Below are 18,755 nucleotides of genomic sequence, written 5' to 3'. Positions count from 1 at the left end.
CAGCCCGGGCCCTTGGAGGTGGAGAAAGAACTCACCCCGGGGAAAGTTGTTGGAACCCAGGGGCCTGGAGAGAAGACCAGCAGAGACCATCCTGTGCCTTCCACGTAAGAAAAGAGCCTCAGTGGAAAGTTAGCTGCCTTTCCTCTGAAGAACCAACAAAATAAATCCCCTTTTATTAAAAGCCAATCCGTCTCTGGTGTGTTGCATTCCGGCAGCTAGCAAACTAGAACAGTCCCCAATTTAATTAAGAAACAGATCGGCTTACCTCTAACCTTGATAAAGGCCCTTTGTTCAGACTTATTGATGTACATATGGGTTCATTTCAAACCTGGGACCCATCAGTGTTCTGTTGTCAATCCAAGGAGGGTCTTTTTGAGGGGGTTGAGGGCCATCCTCTAGGTTTTGTAACTTTTTTGTGATATTGGGATAAGATTGTGGGATAAAGTGAATGTGTAGGTACAGTTGGCTACAGTCTGATTTAAGGATTTAAGTTAGTGTACTTGAGGAGAGATTCCATCAATCTGTTCATGAATGCAGTGGATTTTCATCAGATTTTTGTGATCATAAATAATAGCCTAAAAGGCAGCCTTTTTTATGCCTTCTATTATGCATTTTAAAAAGTGGTCCATGAAGGTAAAATTTGAGGAGTCCAGCTGGTATTTCCAAGGTGTGGGCCTGATAGGTGAGGTCATAAGGGTGTGTGAGGTGTTGGAATTCTTCAATGTTTGTGGCAGGGTGTTCAAAGAACAACCGTAGTTTGTTTTCTATTTGACTTAAATAAGACAGTGAAAAAAAGAATATATACTCCAATTATTCCTCCAGCACTCCCTACTTCCCAAAAGATCTGCCTTTGTATCAACGGTGGGGCAGGGGTGGGGTTGCAACAAGGTAGGGAGAGGGTATAGTCCTCACAAGTGGGTATAAGAAGGGGAGAAAGGTGGGGTGGAAAGAGGAGTTGAGGATGGTGAGGAGGAAGTGAGGTGGAAGAACAGTCCGAAGATGAAAGCAGAGATATGTAGGGAGGAGGTGTAGGAGAAGCTCAATCCAACAGATCAAAGTCAAAATTTTCAGGGGATTTAGGGGAGGACAAAGAGGAAAAGGAAAGTTTTTGAGAAGATTTTTGATGTAAGAGAAGAATTTGGTAAGAGGAACAGGATTGGCTAAGAGAAGGATGGCTATGAAGGTAAAAGAAAGTTTGAACATAAGGAATTTCAGAGCACCTGCTGCTGTGCTGCATGAAGTTCTCTAAGTTTTAGAAAGCTGGAAAATTTACTGTGCTATTTTCTGGCCATTGACTTTCATTATCCATTTTGTATTGTGACCACAAAGAGGTTGAATAGAAAATGAGCTTTTTTGGGTCTGATGTCTCCCTCTGTTTACAGAGTTTTAAGGTTATGGAGGAGACAACTTAAAGGTGTAGTTTTATTGTGGGGTGGGGCAAAATTGAGTTCCCCATTTTAGGTGGTATGGGTGAGACTAAGGTATTTTAAAGTAGACTGCACTAGAAACTGTATGTCTCCAGAGCTAAGGGGGTTTTCCCATGAGGATGTGGGCATGCTGCCTGCCAGGGCCCTTGGGTATGGTGAGAGCCCGGACAATGGAGAAAGAGGAAAGACAGAGGAAGAAAGAGCAGGATCCTCCAGTGGAAGAATCCTTAATTCACTCAGCTATGATTTGTATCCAGTGTTAGATGAGTATTTGGCAGCAGCTGGGTGGAGCCGTGGGGCAGGGGTGTGGTGCAGGCTATGAGGATGTGTTAGATTGAGCAGGAAACAGAGAGAGAGAGAGGGATAAACGTGAAGAGAAAAGAAGGCCTGAATATATGGAACTTCAACCCACTTTTCTGACACATAGTATGGAATTGTCAAGTTCTCACAGTATTTTGTAGTAAAAGGTCTCTTTCTCTAGACTGTGAATTATTGTCTAGTTTATATAATGGCCAGGGATGGCTACAATAGAATATGAGGTGCTTAGGACAAATTTGATCTCAGTAACCTAAGGTTTTGTATTGTTTAAGTAGGCACAGTAGAGGGGTGGCTGTTGATGGAAGGGAGTACCCACGCCCCTTTCACTAATATAAAAGGAGAAAAGATTTCCTTGAGAGCTGGGCATCCCCAAACTCAAAAGGAACTGGACAGATCACAGTGGTCTCTTACTGAGAAGCTGGTGCCCTAGGCTCAATCTGGAGACTAAGAGCACGCTCATCTGGAGGGACTGCCAGAACTGTGTCAGAGACAGTGCCAGACTTTCATAGACCAATAAGATCTGACAAGTGGGATACAGAATAGATGGTGACAAGGGTAGGCAGGGTAGACTTATGGTTTTGGGCTCTGTGGGCAGGGGTACATGAAGTTTCAGTTCCTTTATGGTAGCATGGCTATCATCAGAGGTGGAGTTTCCAGGGTGAGTCTGGAGGGATACTTTGGGACTTGGTTCCTCACTGGACCACCAGGATTGGGGGGTAAGCCCAGGACAAGCTGTTGCTGCCCACTGCTTCCCAGGTTGCAAGGCCCTCAGAAGCTGGGGATTGCCTTGCTCTGAGTCCTGGGTTTTGGTACCAGGTGAAAGCAAACTCAGAAAACTCACCAGGAATGAGGTGAGAGCAAAGGAATTCAGGCAAAGGCTTTATTTCAGGGAGAAACAGAGCCACCTGGGCAGCATTTCAAGAGACAGAGAATGGCCTCCCTGAGGTGGCAGGGGATAGGGTTTTTAGTGGCTTAAGACTGAATGTTGGGGGCAAGGGTTACTTAAGTTTCTATTAGCTAGCTTTCAGAATTAGAGGACTAAGTTAGGAGTTGGCAGTGTTCTATTGGTAAAGTTAAAATTTAAGTGCTGCTTTAGGCATGCAGGGTTGTAAATGTTGGAGGGCGGGTGGTGAGTAAGGGTAGTATACTACAAGAATGCTCTCCCAGAGGGTGGAGATTGGGTAATGGGAGGTTATCTCAAGAGGGCAGCTGATGGAGGGTGAAGGAGATTCTGGGCTGGTATGAGTTGAGGTGAGAGAGGCTTTCTGAAATATTTGCCAGGGGTAGGTTGCATCCTGGGGAGAAGTGGTCCTGTCCTCCAGGCCTAACATTTATGTGGTACTCTTTCTATCACTGAAACCCTTGATGTGTTTACTAGAGCTTTGAGAAAGATGTTTTTTATCAGTTCTTGGTGGTAGTTCAAAGTTCCTCTGTGGGATAGAGCCCTGGAATATCTAACACTGCATTCTTAGCATGGCAGGTTTGTCATATGGAATTATATGTGTTAGGAAAGTTATGTAAGTTATATATTTAATGTGTTTTTACATAATATAAATTGTGCACATAATTTATAAATGTTGTGTTTATATGCATAAAGAAATGAATATGTAAGATAGTTTTATAATTCATATATGTTTAATATATGAATACATGTATAAGTGTGTGTGTATTTATATATTAATATATGGAATCTCCTTGTTTTCTCATTCAGATGCAGCAGGGTAGTTCTGTTTTATGTCTCTTTGGGAGCCACTGGGAACTTGTAGGCCTCATCAGTGTGTCCTCAACTGCCTTTTCCAACCCTATTCTCATCATCAAGACAGCAAACCTACCTTGGATGAAGTGGCTTCTGAAGACATCCCAGAACTCACTGGAACCTATTTTTCCCACACCCTGCAGTTTTTCTCCTGGGTTAGAACATGGCCCACAAGACAGGTTCAGTCTTCACTCTCAAGGATACTGTATTCAGTCATGGAGGAGAAATTTAGGCACATCCTTACTGTACAGACAGCATTGGAATCCTCTTCCAGTATTTCTTTATTCAGATAATAGAAACATTTTTCCTTTTAGTAGACAGTTACACCTTCAAAGTAGTCAACTCTACTCAGCTAGCAAATTTCCAGTTGTACAATCTTTGGCCTCTCCTGTTGCCAAACCATTGACTCTTTCTGAAATACCTGAGTCCTGGAATGCCTCAGTAACTGTTAAGTCTGAATCTTGGGTTCTTGCTGGAACCCTGAATCCTCCAACATCATATATATCTATAGACTGGAACTATCCTCAGAAAGATGCAAAGAAATATGAAGGTAGAACCATGGCTAATTCAGGAAGATCCTGGGTTCAACCTTTAGCTGATATAATTGGGCTCCCAACTTTACCAGTTAATGATGGTGGATCCTGGGTTCAGTTTTCTAATTGCAGAGATGGATCTCATGTTCTTTCTGAGATTAATACTGTCCAGTCTCAAGTTCATAGTGCTAGGACTCCTTTCCATGATAAACTTTTATGGAGACCCTGGCTACAAGTTACCCCCAATGTTGGAACTCAGGTACATTCTGCACATGATCAAATAGAAACATTGATGCAGATTAAATCTAGTGAAGAGTGTGTTAGATTCCAAATAAATCATCATAGAGCTAAAACTTGCCCTAAACCAGTAACTTACAACCTGCATCCATGGGTCCCTTTAATAATTAATAAAATTGAATTCTGGACTCATTCTACCCTCAGTGCAGATATATCTCAGTATCCTATAGTAATCCATACATTGGAACCCTGGTTTCAGGTAGTGTCAAACATAGATGGGTCACAGGAAGCTATAGAAAAAATATATGGATATAGAATAAGTCCTGAATCTATGTCAGTTCAGATTTGGAATTCATCTATATTTAGTAGGCCTTTCTTAGGGGCTCAAACTTCAGGTGGTAATCTTGGGTCATGTACCTTATTCAAGGCTAGTATGATTGGACTTTCAAGTCAAACAGATAGAAATGGGCCCCCGAGTGAGCTTATGACTACTATAATCAAACCTCAGACCCATACGGAAGATACTGCTTGGCTCTTGATTCATTCTGTTACCGATGGAAAAGATACTTCAGTTTACTCTAAAATCAACACAGTCAGACCCTGGATTCAGTCTCAAGTGGATATAGTCAAATCATGGACTCATTCTGAAGCTGGTACCATCCAAACCTGGAAAAAGCCTGAAGAAGCTACTTTCAGGCCCTTCACAGAACTTAAAGTAGGAACAGTGATACCCTGGACAAATCCTGAAGTTGACACAATAAAACTTTGGTTCCAGATTAATTATGACACAATGAGACCCTGCAGTGAACCTGATTGTCAAATTATCCTATCCTTGTTCCAGACTCAAATGGACAAAATCAGACCTTGGACTCAGACAGAATATCATACAGTCCATCCTTGGATCCTGCATGAATGTTATATAAGTAGACCTTGGTGTTGGTCTGAGGCTGATTTTCTGAAACTTTGGTTCCAAACCCAGATAGATACAGTCAAACTGCCAGTAGTTCCAATATCACAACACTGGATACAATCTAAAATAGAAATAATTGCTTCCTTAATCCAGTCTGTCACTAATTTAATAAGACCCTGGTCACAGCATGAAGCTTATATAGTCAGACCCTGGATTCAGCTTGAAGGTGATAAGGTTAGATTCTGGACACAGCCAAAAACTGATACACTGAAGCCCTGGAACCCACCTGAGGTTGGGATAACCAAATCATGGGCACAAACTCAACCTGATAGATTCACACTGTGGACACAACCCAAAAGATTCCAAATCAGTCCACAGGCAGAGACTAAAGCTGATTTAGTGACACTGTGGACCCTTGCAGATGCTCTGGCAGTGAATCCCTGGAAACAGGCTATACTTGATTCAGTCACACCATGGATCCAGACCTACTCTTCAGCAATAAAGTCAAAGACTGCAGCTGATTCTGTCACAACATGGAAAAAGTCCAAAACATCAGCTGTAAGTCAATTGAAACAAGTTGGAACTAATTCAGTGATACCATGGAATCAGGCTGAATCTCCAGCTATGATAATATGTTGGACACAGAGTATAGTGGAAAGAGTTACATTGCTGTCCCAGGCTGAATTATCAGCAGCAAATCTCTGGAAAAAACTTAAAATGGATTCTATGTCACCATGGAACCATGCTGAACTTCTAGGATTAAAGGTTTGGGCACAGACTGTATTTGTAAAACTCACACTATGGTCCCAGTCTGAACCTACAGTGCTAAATTCTTGGACTGAATCTATAACTGATTTGGTTATTCCATGGACCCAGACAGAATCTCAAACCATAAAACTCTGGACACAGGCTATGGCTTATATAGTTGCATTATGGACTTGGGCAGAAGCTATAGCATTAAATTCCTGGGTAGGGACTGTAATTGACATGTTCTCCCTACAGACCCATACTGAATCTCCAGACATAAAACCGTTGATAGAGGCTATAAGTAGAACAGACACACCATGGAATCAAACAGACATACCTCTAAGAATAAAGACATGGAAAGATCCTGAGGGTGAAATAGTCAAAACATGGACCCAGGCTAATTCTCTAGTAGTAAAGCCTTTGGGAAAGCCTGTAACTGGTATAGTCATACTGACAGTCATACTGTCTGAATCTCCAGTACTAATGTCTTGGACTCAGACTGTAGCTACCACAACCAGTTTGAGGACCCAGGATAATTCTCCAAAATTAAATTCTGGAACATATGGTGAAACTGATAAAGTTACATCATGGACCCAGGCTGAATCACAAGGTTTAATGCCCTGGATAAAGACTGAGGCTGACAAAGTCATGCCATGGACCCAAACTGATTTGTCAGCAGTAAAATCCTGGATACAGACTAAACCTGGTATAATAATATTGTGCACGCAGCTCCAATCTCTACCATGTATGCCCTGGCCACAAACTGCTACTTATACAGTAACTACTTGGAACCAGGATGATTATCCAATAGTAAACCCCTGGACAAAGGCTGTAGATAATATAGTCACACTGTGGGCCCAGCCTGAATCTCCAGGATTAATGTCCTGGACACCAAATATGGTTGGTACAACCACAATGAGGACCCAAGCTAATTTTCCAGAAGTGGAATCCTGGTCACAAATGATAGCTGAGATAGTTACAGCTGAATGTCTATCACAAATCATCTGGGCACAGACTGTAGCTGGAACAGTCACACTGTGGGTCCAATCTGAATCTCCATTATTAATGCCCTGGACACAGACGAGAGTTGGTGCAACCACAATGAGGACACAAGCTACTACTTACCTGGAATTAAAGCCCTGTACACAAACTGTAACTGATACAGTCACACCAAGGTTCCAGGCTAACTTTCCAGCCTTAAATCTGTGGACAGAGGCTATACCTGATTCAGTTACAACAGGGACACAGGCTAAATCTCTAGCAATAAATCCCTGGATATGGGCTATAGTTCACAAAGTCACAATATGGATCAATGCTGAATCTCAAACGTTAAAGTCGTGGATACAGGCTGTAGCAGATAGGGTCACATTACTGACCCAGATTAATTCTCCAGCCTTATATCAGTGGGTTCAGTCTGATTCTTTATCAGGAAATCCCTTAACACAGACTTTTCTTAGTATAATCACACTGTGGACCCAGCCTGGATCACCAGTATTAATGCCCTCTACACATACTACTCCTGGTTTAAAAACACTGAAGACCCAGGCTCATTCTTCAGATGCAAAACACTTGATACATACTGTTGTTAGTACAGTTGCACTGTGGTCCAAAGCTAATTCTACTGTAGTTATTCACTGGACACAAACTGTTGTTGATACAGTCACACAGTGGACTCAGTGGACTGCTGTTTCCTCAGCAGTAAATCCCTGGACACCTCTTTTTACTAATATAGTCACACCAAAAACTGATGCTGAATCTTTACCACAGAAGCCCTGGAGACAGCCAGAAACTGATGCATTCACACTATGGAACCAATCTAACTTTCAAGAAGTAAATTCCTGGATAGCTGATACAGGTACAACACAGGCCAAGACTCATTCAGCCAGAGTAAAGCGGTGGACTCAGGCTGATTCTCCTACCATAAAGACATCGTTACAACCTGAAACTTATATGGTAACATTGTGGTTCCAGGCTCATCCAGCTGAAAATCTTTTGACAGAAGTTGTAACAGATATGGCCATATCCTCGGCACAAACTGATTCTCCAGCAGTAAATTCCTGGATACAAGCTATACCTGGTATATTTACCCTGTTGACTCAGGTTCTTTCTCTAACACTAAACTCCTGGGCAGAGGCTGTAACTAACACAGTAACAATGCAGACACAAGCTGAATTGCCAGAAATAATTCCCTGGACTAAAGCATTAGTAACTGCAGGCACAATGTGGACCCAGCCTGAATCGCTGTCAGTGAAGCCATGGACACAGACTATCATTGGCCCAGTCACATTATGGATGCAACCTGAATATCCAGCAGTAATGCCAAACACACAGGCTGTTGCTCATACATTCACACCATGGACCCAGGATGATTCTGCAGCAGCAAATCCCAGGATATATGCTATAACTGAAACCATCACAGTGTGGACTCAAAGTGAATCTCCAACAGTTAAATCTCAGATGCAGACTGAAGTTGATAGAGTCGCACTTTGGGCCAAGCCTAAATCTACAGCATTTATGCCTTCAACACAAGCTATCAGTCATAATGTGGCACTGTGGATCCACAATGCTTCTAAAGCAGTAAAGCACGGGATACAGGCTGTAAATGATGTAAGTCCTTGGAACCAGGCTAAATCTTCAGTAATAAGATCTCCGACAGAGGCTATAGCTGATACAGTCACAGCCTTAACCCATACTGCATTTTTAGAAGTAAATCCCTGGCCACAAGCTGTAATTGATTCATTCACACAGTGGATCCAGGCTGATTCTCTAACAATTCATCCCTGGTCCCAGCCTCAGAGTGATTCAGTTACACCATGGATACAGGCTGATATTTCAGCTATAAATCCATGGACAGGAAATGTACTTGATACAGTTGCATCATGGACCCTGGATGACTCTGTAACAGCAAATCTCTGGACATGGACTGTAGTTCATACAGACACACCATGGATAAATGCTGAATCTCTAATAGTAAAGCCTTGGACACAGGCTGTAGCTGATAACATCACATTGCTAAACCAGGCTGATTCTCCAGCCTTGTATCATTGGACACAGGCTATAGTTACTATAGTCATAGGATGGGCCCAGGCTGGTTCTCCAGCAATAAATCGCTGGTCAGAATCTCTGCCTGGTACAGCCACACTGTGGATGCAAGGTGATGCTCCAGCTGTAAGTGCTTGGTCACAGCCTATAACTGATAAAGTCACACCATGGATCCAGGCTATTTTGCCAGTAGTAACCCCTTTTCTACAATCTGTAGCTGATAAAGTAATTCCAGGGAAACAGACTACTTCTCCATCTGTAAATTCCTGGACTCAGTCTGAAGTTGATTTGGTTACACAATGGACCCAGGCTGAATCCCTAGCAGTAAAGCCTTGGGCACAGCCTGAATATGGTACAGTCATATACCATATTCCTGCAGAAAATCCATGGACAGAGGGTATGGCTGATACAGCCATACTATGGATCCAGTCTGCTTTTCCAGCCATAAAATCCTGGACACAGTTTGAAGCTAGGACAGTCACACCCTGGGATGAGGCTCAATCTCCATCGGTATTTCCTTGGAAACTGCCTGAAAGTGGTACAGCTGCACCATGGATCCTTCTTTGGACATTGCCTAACACTGGTATAATTAATAATTCTCCTGCAGTCACTCCCTGGACAGAGGCTGCAGCTGGTGAAGCCAAACTCTGGACCCAGACTGCTCTTCCAGCCCTGAAGTCCTGGACACATTCTGAAGCTTTTACAGCCACACCATGGACCCAGATTCACTCTCCATCATTATTTCTTTGGACACTTCCTGAAACTGCTACAGTTGCACCATTAACACAGGGTGGTTCCAAAGCAATTAATCCTAGGGCAGTGACTTTTCCTAATACAGCTACTCCATGGATCCTGAATTATTCACCTTTAGTCTATCCCTGGTCACAGGCAATATCTGATATAGTCACAACATGGACCCTAGATGATTCTGTTTTGACCTATCTCTGGAAACAGAATACAGTTGGTACAATTACATCAGAAATCCTTGATGGTACTCATTCATTCTATCACCCACTACATGTACTAGCTGGTGCACACACGTGGGTGACCCTGGATAATTCTCCTTCAGTGTATTCCTGGCCACAGGCTATGGGTGATACACCATGGATTCTGGATGATTATCCTTTGATATATTCCTGGACACAAGAAATAGGTAATACAATTCTACCCTGGCCTCTGCTTAAAACTAAAGTCAAGAAAACCTTAACACTGTCTGAACTTCATTTAGTTCAACTTGCATTACAGACTCAGTCTGATACACCTCAACCCTGGATTCAATCTCAATCTCAAACATCCATTTCCCAAACACATCCAGAAATTGATACTGTTAATTCAGGGACTGTGCCTAAAGTTGAAAGATTTATATCCTGGAAATTGCCTGTAACTCAAGCAGACAGATTGTGGTCACATTCTAAAGATGCTATAAGCAGATCTTGGTTGTTCAAAACTCAAACAGATATTATCAGACCAGAATTTCAAACAAGTAGTAATTTGGTCCAGTCTGAAGCTGTTACAGCAGAACCCTGGTTTCAGTCTGAAGCTGGTACGTTTACACATTGGATCCAGCCTGTAATTAGTACAGTCCATAACTGGGCCCTGACTGATGGAGACACAGTGAGACCTTGGAGGAATTATAAAGCTGATACAGATCCATGGATCCAAATGGAAACTGGCAATCTCTGGACCAGTCCTAAAACTAATAACATCCAACTCTGGACCCAGGCTGAATCTCAAATTCACAGTCTCTGGACACAGACTGAAGATGTTACCATGACTCCATTGACCCAAGCTGACATGCAAGTTGTGAAACCCTTGACCCTAGTTGAAGTTAATACAGTCAAACCTTGGTTTCAAACTCAAGATGATATAATAAGACATTGGGCACAACTTGAATCTCAAAAAGTTACTACCTGGATCCATCCAGAATGGCATATAGTACATCCATGGACACAGCCTGAATCTGATGCAATTAGATTTTGGACCCATCATGGAGATTGTAGCACCCTACCTCAGATCCAGGCTGAAATCAACACAGCCACATTCTGGACTCAGTTTGAAGTTAATACGATAAAGCTAAGGACTCAGCCTGAATCCAAAGCAGTTATGCCTTGGGTTGACAATGATACAGTTCCAATTTTGTTGTCATCTCAATATGATACAATAAGACCTTGGACCCAACTCAAATCTCAAATGAGCCATTATTGTTGGACCCAGGCTGAAATTGGTTTAATCAACCCTAGTTCTCAACATGAAGCTGGTGCAGTCAAATCCTGGACCAATTCTGAAACTCTAGCAATCTACCATTGGACCAAGCCTGAAACTGATGCAGAAATAAGATATTGGTTCCAGACTCAGATGGATTCAGAAAGACCCAGAAACCAGCCTGAATCTCATATACTCAAATCTGGAACACAGCCTAAAGTAGAAGCACTGCAAACTTGGGCCCAGCCTGAAAAACAAGTAGTAAAATTCTCAACTCTGCCTAAAGTCAGTACAGTCAGACCTTGGGTCCATACTCAAAGTGATACAGCTAGACTTTGGGTTCAGTCTGAATCTCCAGTATTCAGTCCCTGGCTTCTGACGGAAGCTGATGTCATTCACCCCTGGAGTAAAAAAGAAACTGCTACAAACCAGCGCTGGACCCAGTCTGAAGCCTCTTTGGTTAGATTATTGACGCAGGTTGAATCTCAGATAATCAAACCATGGACTGTACTCACATCCTGGATCTTGCCTTTAACTCAAGCAAACAGACCCTGGACCCAACATGAATCTGATATTATCACATCTTTTGCTATTCCTAAACTTGCAAAAGTCCAGCCTGAAATGGGAATACTCAGATCTGGTACAAATTCTAAAGCTAGCATAATTGCATCATTTTCTACTCCTGATACTGAGCCAGATGGAGCAACTCTGTTATCTAGTCATTTTGGCTCATGGTCTAAACTCATGCCGTTGTTACCCATAGAAACAATTCCCTTTCCAGGTCAATCTTATACTGTTTTGTCAACCAGTGTCATTCCCACAATAAGCCAAAATAGAATCACTTCTTCTATCCAATCCAGTTATTTCACAAACATTCTCCTTCCTACCCTTTCAAGAGCTTGGTTTACTGTAAGTGCTGGCTATCAGAACTTTGGCAGCATATTACAAATGACTGAGACAAAAGGAAACCCTAATATCCAATCTACCTCTCCTAGTTCCCTGTCCTCATCATTTTCCTCTCTTACTTTTTGTTCTTACACATCTCTGTGCACATTATCCCCATCCTGTTCAATCTTTTCTACATGCACGTTGCCTTTATTCTCTCCTGAGGCTTTCTATTCTCCAGTTCTCCTTCCCTATTCCTCTTCTGATGGCCATCTCTGGGAATTATCAACTTCAAAGTTTACTGAAGAGGCCATTCTTTCTCACGCTTTTTCATCCCTTCCTGCTCCTCCATCCACACTTTTAACAATACAGCCTTCTCTGGTGCCTAGATTTCAGTCTGGACCCAAGCCTGGCTATCAACCTGGACAAGAACCTCTCAAGTATTCAGAATTCAATGTTTCCTTGGCTGAGTGTCGCTTGGGTGTGGTCTGGAAAGAGAGTTTTCAGGCTTTCAGGCTGTTCAAGACAGCTGTTACCGCTCATGAAACTACAGGCAAGTCCCCAGTGCCTTGTCATCTAGAGTTATTATCCTTTAGACCAAAGTTATTGTTGGATACTAAAAGCAGAATTTAAGATTAGATCAACAGTCATGTTTTCAAATGGGCAAGACCAAAATTCCAGTATTAATTGGATAAGGAAAGGGGGATAGGTAATATAATCTTGAAGAAATGTGCCAATACTGAGACAATTGCTATTTTTGCCAAAAAGAGTTTATATAAGCTAAATGTTTTGTAAACACTGTCCCTTTCAGAGCAAAATGTTTATAAAATACTTTAGTTCTTAGAAATGTTTTATTATTGCATTTGGGAAATGAATACAAACCCCTTCAAATTATTACTCTCAGGAGCTGTGTACAGATGTCCTCTATTATTTCACCTAGTTTTGTAAGGTTAATGACATGAATTTGAATCACTTTCCCAAAATTGATAATGTTGAATTTCCGAATGGTTTCCTAACAGCTAAAAATGCTAAACCAATGCATTCAGGGAGGGAGGATAAAATCACTGACCTCACCCTGTCCCACATTTACATTTCTTCTGCAGAATGTGGATTACGCCCTGGCCTTGTTCCCCACTGCCCCAACTGCTGGGAAGCTGAAGTGGGTGAATTTCCTTGGATGGTTTCTGTACAACTGTCTTTCTCGCATTTCTGTGCTGGCTCTATATTGAATGAACAGTGGATCCTTACAACAGCCAGATGTGCCAATTTCATGTAAGTCTGAGCAAATTACTCTAAGATTAAGATATAAATATAAAATGAAAAATTTGAGGTTTTTAGTAATTATCTTTCTTTGAGAGTGGTCTCAAAGAAAGACCACTTTCTTTGAGAGAGTCTTAGCTCCAGAAATAAAATGTGCTTTATTTTTTTTACCTGATTTATTTCATTAGTTAAAAAATATATGCCTGATATCCCAAATGGCAAATAAGAGATTTTTCTAGACTTTTGTCATGAAGCTTCACATTTTTTGTAATAGGATAGTCTCTATTTTTATCCCTGTTTATTTGTGTATCTGCAAATTAGTGCTTTATCTGTTTTTCAGGACTAATTTCTGAATTAAATAGATTAATTTTATAAATAATGAAAACATATCTTCATTTTATGTAATTTTACCTTTATAAAGCAAAGGAAATTATACTTTTGTTTTGAATTATAACCTGAATCAGAATCAGTTTTGTACTTTTTATCTTCAAATATGTTGTCTTATTTTCAACTCTAGAGGAATAATATCTATTCTGAAGTTTCTTTGGGGTTCATAATTTAATTTCTTTTTTCAACATGAGGTAGAGCCATTAATACAAACAGGGAAAACAAGGCAGAGGAAGAAGTAACTCTCCAAAGTCTCACATTTATAGTAGAATATTTAAACACTTCACTTTCAAAGTTCATATCACTGAATCTGAAGCCCAATATGTATTAGGATGTATGATAACTGAGACATTTTCGATAAGGGTAACATTTAGTTTTCCATCATAAAAGTGTCCACTGCTAGTGGGCCTAATAAGCATTATGTATTAGCAATAACTAGAGAAGGGAATGGAGCAGTACTTCAGTATTCACTGGGATTTAATTTGATTTATGTGATTCCCAAAGTGGTTTCAGTCTTGGAATGTGGAATATAGAAATAATAAAACTCATGACAAATTTTCCCTCCAGAAAAAACTCAGAAGCTCTGGCCCTGGTCCAGGTGGGGCTTATTGATCTTCAAGACCCTGGTCAAGCTCAGACTGTAGGTATTCTTCGGTCCATGCCCTACCTAGGTCCCAGTGGACCTCTGGGCCCTGGGCTAATCTTCCTGAAGCAGCCACTGCATCTCCAACCCCTGGTGCTTCCCATCTGCCTGGAAGAGAACCTAGAGCAAAAGAAGAACATACAACTCTATGACTGTTGGCTACCAAGTTGGTCTCTTATGAGGGGTGAGTACTAGAGATAGCACTGGGATGAAATAATAATGGCACATTTGGAAAGAAAGTAATTATTTCATAAGTAAGAGTAGACTATTTGTCATTTCTTTCTCTTCAGCCATATTTTCTCTTTTAGTTGAAGTACAGCTAAAAAACCTCTCCATTCTGTTTTCTATTAGGAAGTCCTGGAATTCTGCAGAAAAGGCACCTAAGCATTCTGCAAGTCAGCACTTGTGCCCAATTTTGGCCCGAGCTGAATGAATTCACTTTCTGTGTGGAAGCCAAGAAAGCTATGGGGGAGACTGGCTGTAAGGTGACAAATTGACAGGGCAGGGGGTGGGGTATGAAAGGTAGGAAGAAAGAGAGGATTATCCTTCAACACCAAAAGTTATTGTCTAGTATCCTTCAAAATATCAATGAATATCTTGCTCTTTGTTTCTTGCAGGGTGACCTGGGGGCACCTCTAGTGTGCCATCTACAACAAAAGGATGCTTGGGTGCAGGTGGGAATCTTGAGTCACTTTGATGAGCATTGCACAAAGCCCTACGTCTTCAGCCAAGTGAGCCCTTTCCTTTTCTGGCTCCTGGAAGTTACAAGGCCCAGCCATGCACCCTGGTCCCAGCAAGGGCCCATGACTACTTCTGCTTCCATCTCCCTTTCAGTCTCTACTTCTAGGAATGTGTCAGCTTTTACTTCTACTCCCACTTCTATCCAGCCACACTTCATCGCTCTGCCACAGCCTCAGAGTAAGGGCCAAATAAATGGTAGGGAGGGCAGCATTGAGAGGGAGATGAATCAAGGAGGAGAAGGGAAGTAGAAAACAGAAAAGGCAGGACAAAAACAATTCTTCCTGAGGAATATGTTTTACTTAACAAATAGTAGGAATCGTTTATCATGCTGTAATTCTTCATGGCTTACAAGGGTTTCTCATACCTATTCAATTACTATCATAATATCCCTATATGACAAGGAGGACTGGTTCGTCATGTTTACCTTCATTAAGAAATAAAATGGATTTATCACATTCTTAGGAGCAAAGAAATATTAGGGCCAGGGTCAAGATTCAAATTTCTTGTTCATTTAACAAAGTTACTTCTTTACAACCATACAGTGCCTTACAAAGTAGAAGAATTTTAATTTAATATTATTTTGTTTGGTTTAGTTTAGTAAACAATGATTTTTGTAGGTTTCTGATGCCCAATTTTATTTTACATTATGATTCTCATGTACTTCCATGATATGACCAAACATATCACAAAATCATGAATGGCAATTCAGAAAATTCTTATTTCCCTGACCCCCGTAACAGGCTACTTTTGACATAGTTATTTTCCCATACATTTAATTTTCCCTTAATTAAAGCTTTCCACATACCCACATTGAATTATCTTTTTAAAACATTCGGGCTGCATCGCTTCTTTTCCAAAGCCTTTTTCGCTCAGAGCAAAACTCAGAGATGCTACTTTAAAACTTGTGATCCTAATTATTTTTCTAATTTCATACTTTACTTTTCCCTTACTTATTTGTAAACAGATTGTCTCCACCCATTATTTAATATATGCATTAGATTCCATGCCTCAGTCACATTTTTGGAGAAACTCTGTGTTTCCTTAATATGACCTCTATTCTGAGCTTCCAACCTGACTTTCCTAGTTTATCTGCCCATTTGATATCATATTAAGATTTTAAATTTATCAAGCTCAATCTCCTCTAGATCAGATAAATTGTCTTCTAACTCCCAAATTTTAATTTACTTAACATTTTTAAATCAAATTTAGTTACTCTCTTTTATTGTCTACCTACATTAATAATTCTTAACTAGTTACATTAATAATTATGTTAATAGTGGGAAGCTGAAATGATTTCCAGTGTTTTAACTAAAGGGAATTTAAACTGTACTAAAAAGCAACCTTGGATTTGGAAAGATTATGATAAGGAATGCATTCTTTACCACAAAAACAGTGTGGACATAATTATGCAGAAGGTTTTGTTCTTGCAAGTTACTTTTAACAATGCTGACCTATTTAACAGAGCTAAGAGAGATGAGAAACTTAAATACAGGCTATAGAGGACAATTCTGATGAATTTACTTTTAATGTATCTCTCAGTCTTGGCAGATCGAATTTCTCTACGGTATGCCATGCCATGGCAGGTCATGATTATCAGCTGTGGCAGTCAAATTTGCAGTGGTTCTATTATTAGCAGCTCTTGGGTTCTCACTGCTGCTCATTGCGTCAGGAACATGTAAGTTTGTGTCTTGCCTACTTCCCAAAACCATAAAAACCAATATGCCCAAATTACTTTGCTGAATGCTGCTTTGGATAAAATGCTATCATAATATAAAGTATCTCTCTTTTCCCTATAACACCTTTATTTCAGTCTAAGCGATAAATTTACCTCAGGATATTTACTGGATCAGTCTGTCTGTTAGTAAGTCCATCTATAATACCACTATAAAATCTGTTTGTATAATATTACCTCATTCAGAGGCTCCTGTTTTTCTGAAGGTGAAATTCCTGTGCAATATGTATTATAGGGAAGGAACTACACTGAAAAATTTAATAGGTTCATTCTTTAAAACTTTGTTTGTCAATTCTAGTGAATATGTAAATCTATTCCACTTAATCCCTATCTATACACTTAGGAATCCTGAAGACACTGCTGTGATACTGGGCCTGAGGCACCCTGGGGCACCTCTGAGAGTTGTTAAGGTGTCTTCCATTCTACTGCATGAGAAATTTCGATTGGTGAATGGAGCAGCAAGAAATGACCTAGCATTGCTACTACTTCAAGAAGTTCAGATCCCCATTCAGCTTCTAGCACCCTTAGGACATCTGAAGAACCTGAATAGCTCAGAATGCTGGCTCTCTGGGCCTCGAATTCTTAAGCCAGGTCAGTGATAACTTTTACGGGAGATCAGTCAGGTGGAGGATCTTTTTAAAAGTGATTACTCCAAAATCAAGGTGTTCACAAGACCATCCTTTCTCCAAACTATGCACCCTCCTGGTAATAGAAATCCTTCATCACACGGTGCTCTCATTCTCTGCTGTTTCTTACTTCTGGCTTCTACTTCTGAGCTCAGTTTCCCTTCATTATAGTCCATCAGCCATGTTGGATTAAGTCCTAAAGGGTATTTTAAATATATTTTTAATAGAGTTTAAGAAAGAACTAAATCAAAATTATTTCCTTTAGTAAATGGAAGATTTTTTACAACTAAGACACACACATTCTTTGCTAACTCTGGAATAGAAGATAAACAGTTGCTTTTGTTTTGTTTATTTTCTTTTTTACTGTTAGGGAAAATGAAGCTAGTTGAATTTTTAATTAGAATGTTACAAAGCAGAAGAGATTGTTTTAGTATAAGGGGAGGCAGTGAGCAATTAGAAGAAGATTTGGGATAAATGAATTTGTGAGGTAGGATGCTAATGGTAGTGGATAAAATAAGCATAAATTAGAGATAAAAATTACCAGTACATATTAAGGTGATGATAAAGATCACTGTGGTGTCTCAAGCTTTGGTGTTTTAATATAAATATATGTTGCTAATGCTTATTTATTCCATTCGTCTTTTAGGAGAGACTGATGAAAACCCAGAAATGTTACAGATGCAGGTTTTGGGAGCTTCAGGCTGTGCCCACCTCTACCCTGACATAGGCACTTCTATTATATGCTTCATTACACAGGTCTCAGGTTCTGATCCAAATGGGGTAAGAAGTTTACCTTTTTTTTTTTTCCTTCTCTTATCCAGGGCAATAGAATTCACTATTTTATACCTATATAAAAATGCAGATCTCCCCATTCTTAACTGATTCATGTAAAAAAGCCAGTCCTATATTACTGTGAAGAAACAAAAGTTCTTTAATGAAGAACAGACTTCCTAAAAAGTGAATATAAATAATCTTTGGTTTATTTGACAATGGTTTATCCTCTTAACCCACACTGAACAGCTGAATTTGTGCTTTCCAAGCAACTTATATACTTTACATAATGTTTTCTTTTAATTATTCTGTCTGTGCCATCAAAATACAGCTAAGAATAACTGACTCTGTTTCTCCAAATACAAATGAGCTTTTATTTCTGAGCCTCTGTGTTATTTGTTGAAGTGTTTGTGAGGTCCATCAATAGAAATATGGATGATTTTTATGTGATCTCTTCATCTCCGGGTCTCCTGAATGTTTTTCCTCAATGCCCACTCACAAAATCAAGAATTAAATAAGAACTTGTTGATGGAGACAA

At 40.3% G+C, this 18,755-nt stretch overlaps 1 protein-coding gene across 3 annotated transcripts in view; it reads left to right on the top strand.

Annotated features, from left to right (window-relative positions):
• The window catches only part of LOC143673050 (uncharacterized), a 57,559-nt gene that overhangs the window by 38,383 nt on the left and 421 nt on the right, over nt 1–18,755 (top strand). For all 3 annotated transcript variants that reach the window (XM_077147425.1, XM_077147423.1, XM_077147426.1), the window contains 8 exons: nt 3,457–12,610; nt 13,161–13,329; nt 14,272–14,531; nt 14,699–14,832; nt 14,965–15,265; nt 16,628–16,763; nt 17,164–17,411; nt 18,093–18,226. In XM_077147425.1, the coding sequence (XP_077003540.1) occupies nt 3,457–12,610; nt 13,161–13,329; nt 14,272–14,531; nt 14,699–14,832; nt 14,965–15,265; nt 16,628–16,763; nt 17,164–17,411; nt 18,093–18,226 (10,536 nt within the window). The remainder of the gene's footprint in view (nt 1–3,456; nt 12,611–13,160; nt 13,330–14,271; nt 14,532–14,698; nt 14,833–14,964; nt 15,266–16,627; nt 16,764–17,163; nt 17,412–18,092; nt 18,227–18,755) is intronic.

Source organism: Tamandua tetradactyla, assembly GCF_023851605.1.
Source record: "Tamandua tetradactyla isolate mTamTet1 chromosome Y unlocalized genomic scaffold, mTamTet1.pri SUPER_Y_unloc_1, whole genome shotgun sequence".
In the NCBI taxonomy this organism is placed as follows: domain Eukaryota; kingdom Metazoa; phylum Chordata; class Mammalia; order Pilosa; family Myrmecophagidae; genus Tamandua; species Tamandua tetradactyla.
Note: the sequence above shows the minus strand (reverse complement) of the source record. Positions and strands in the feature narration are given on the sequence as shown.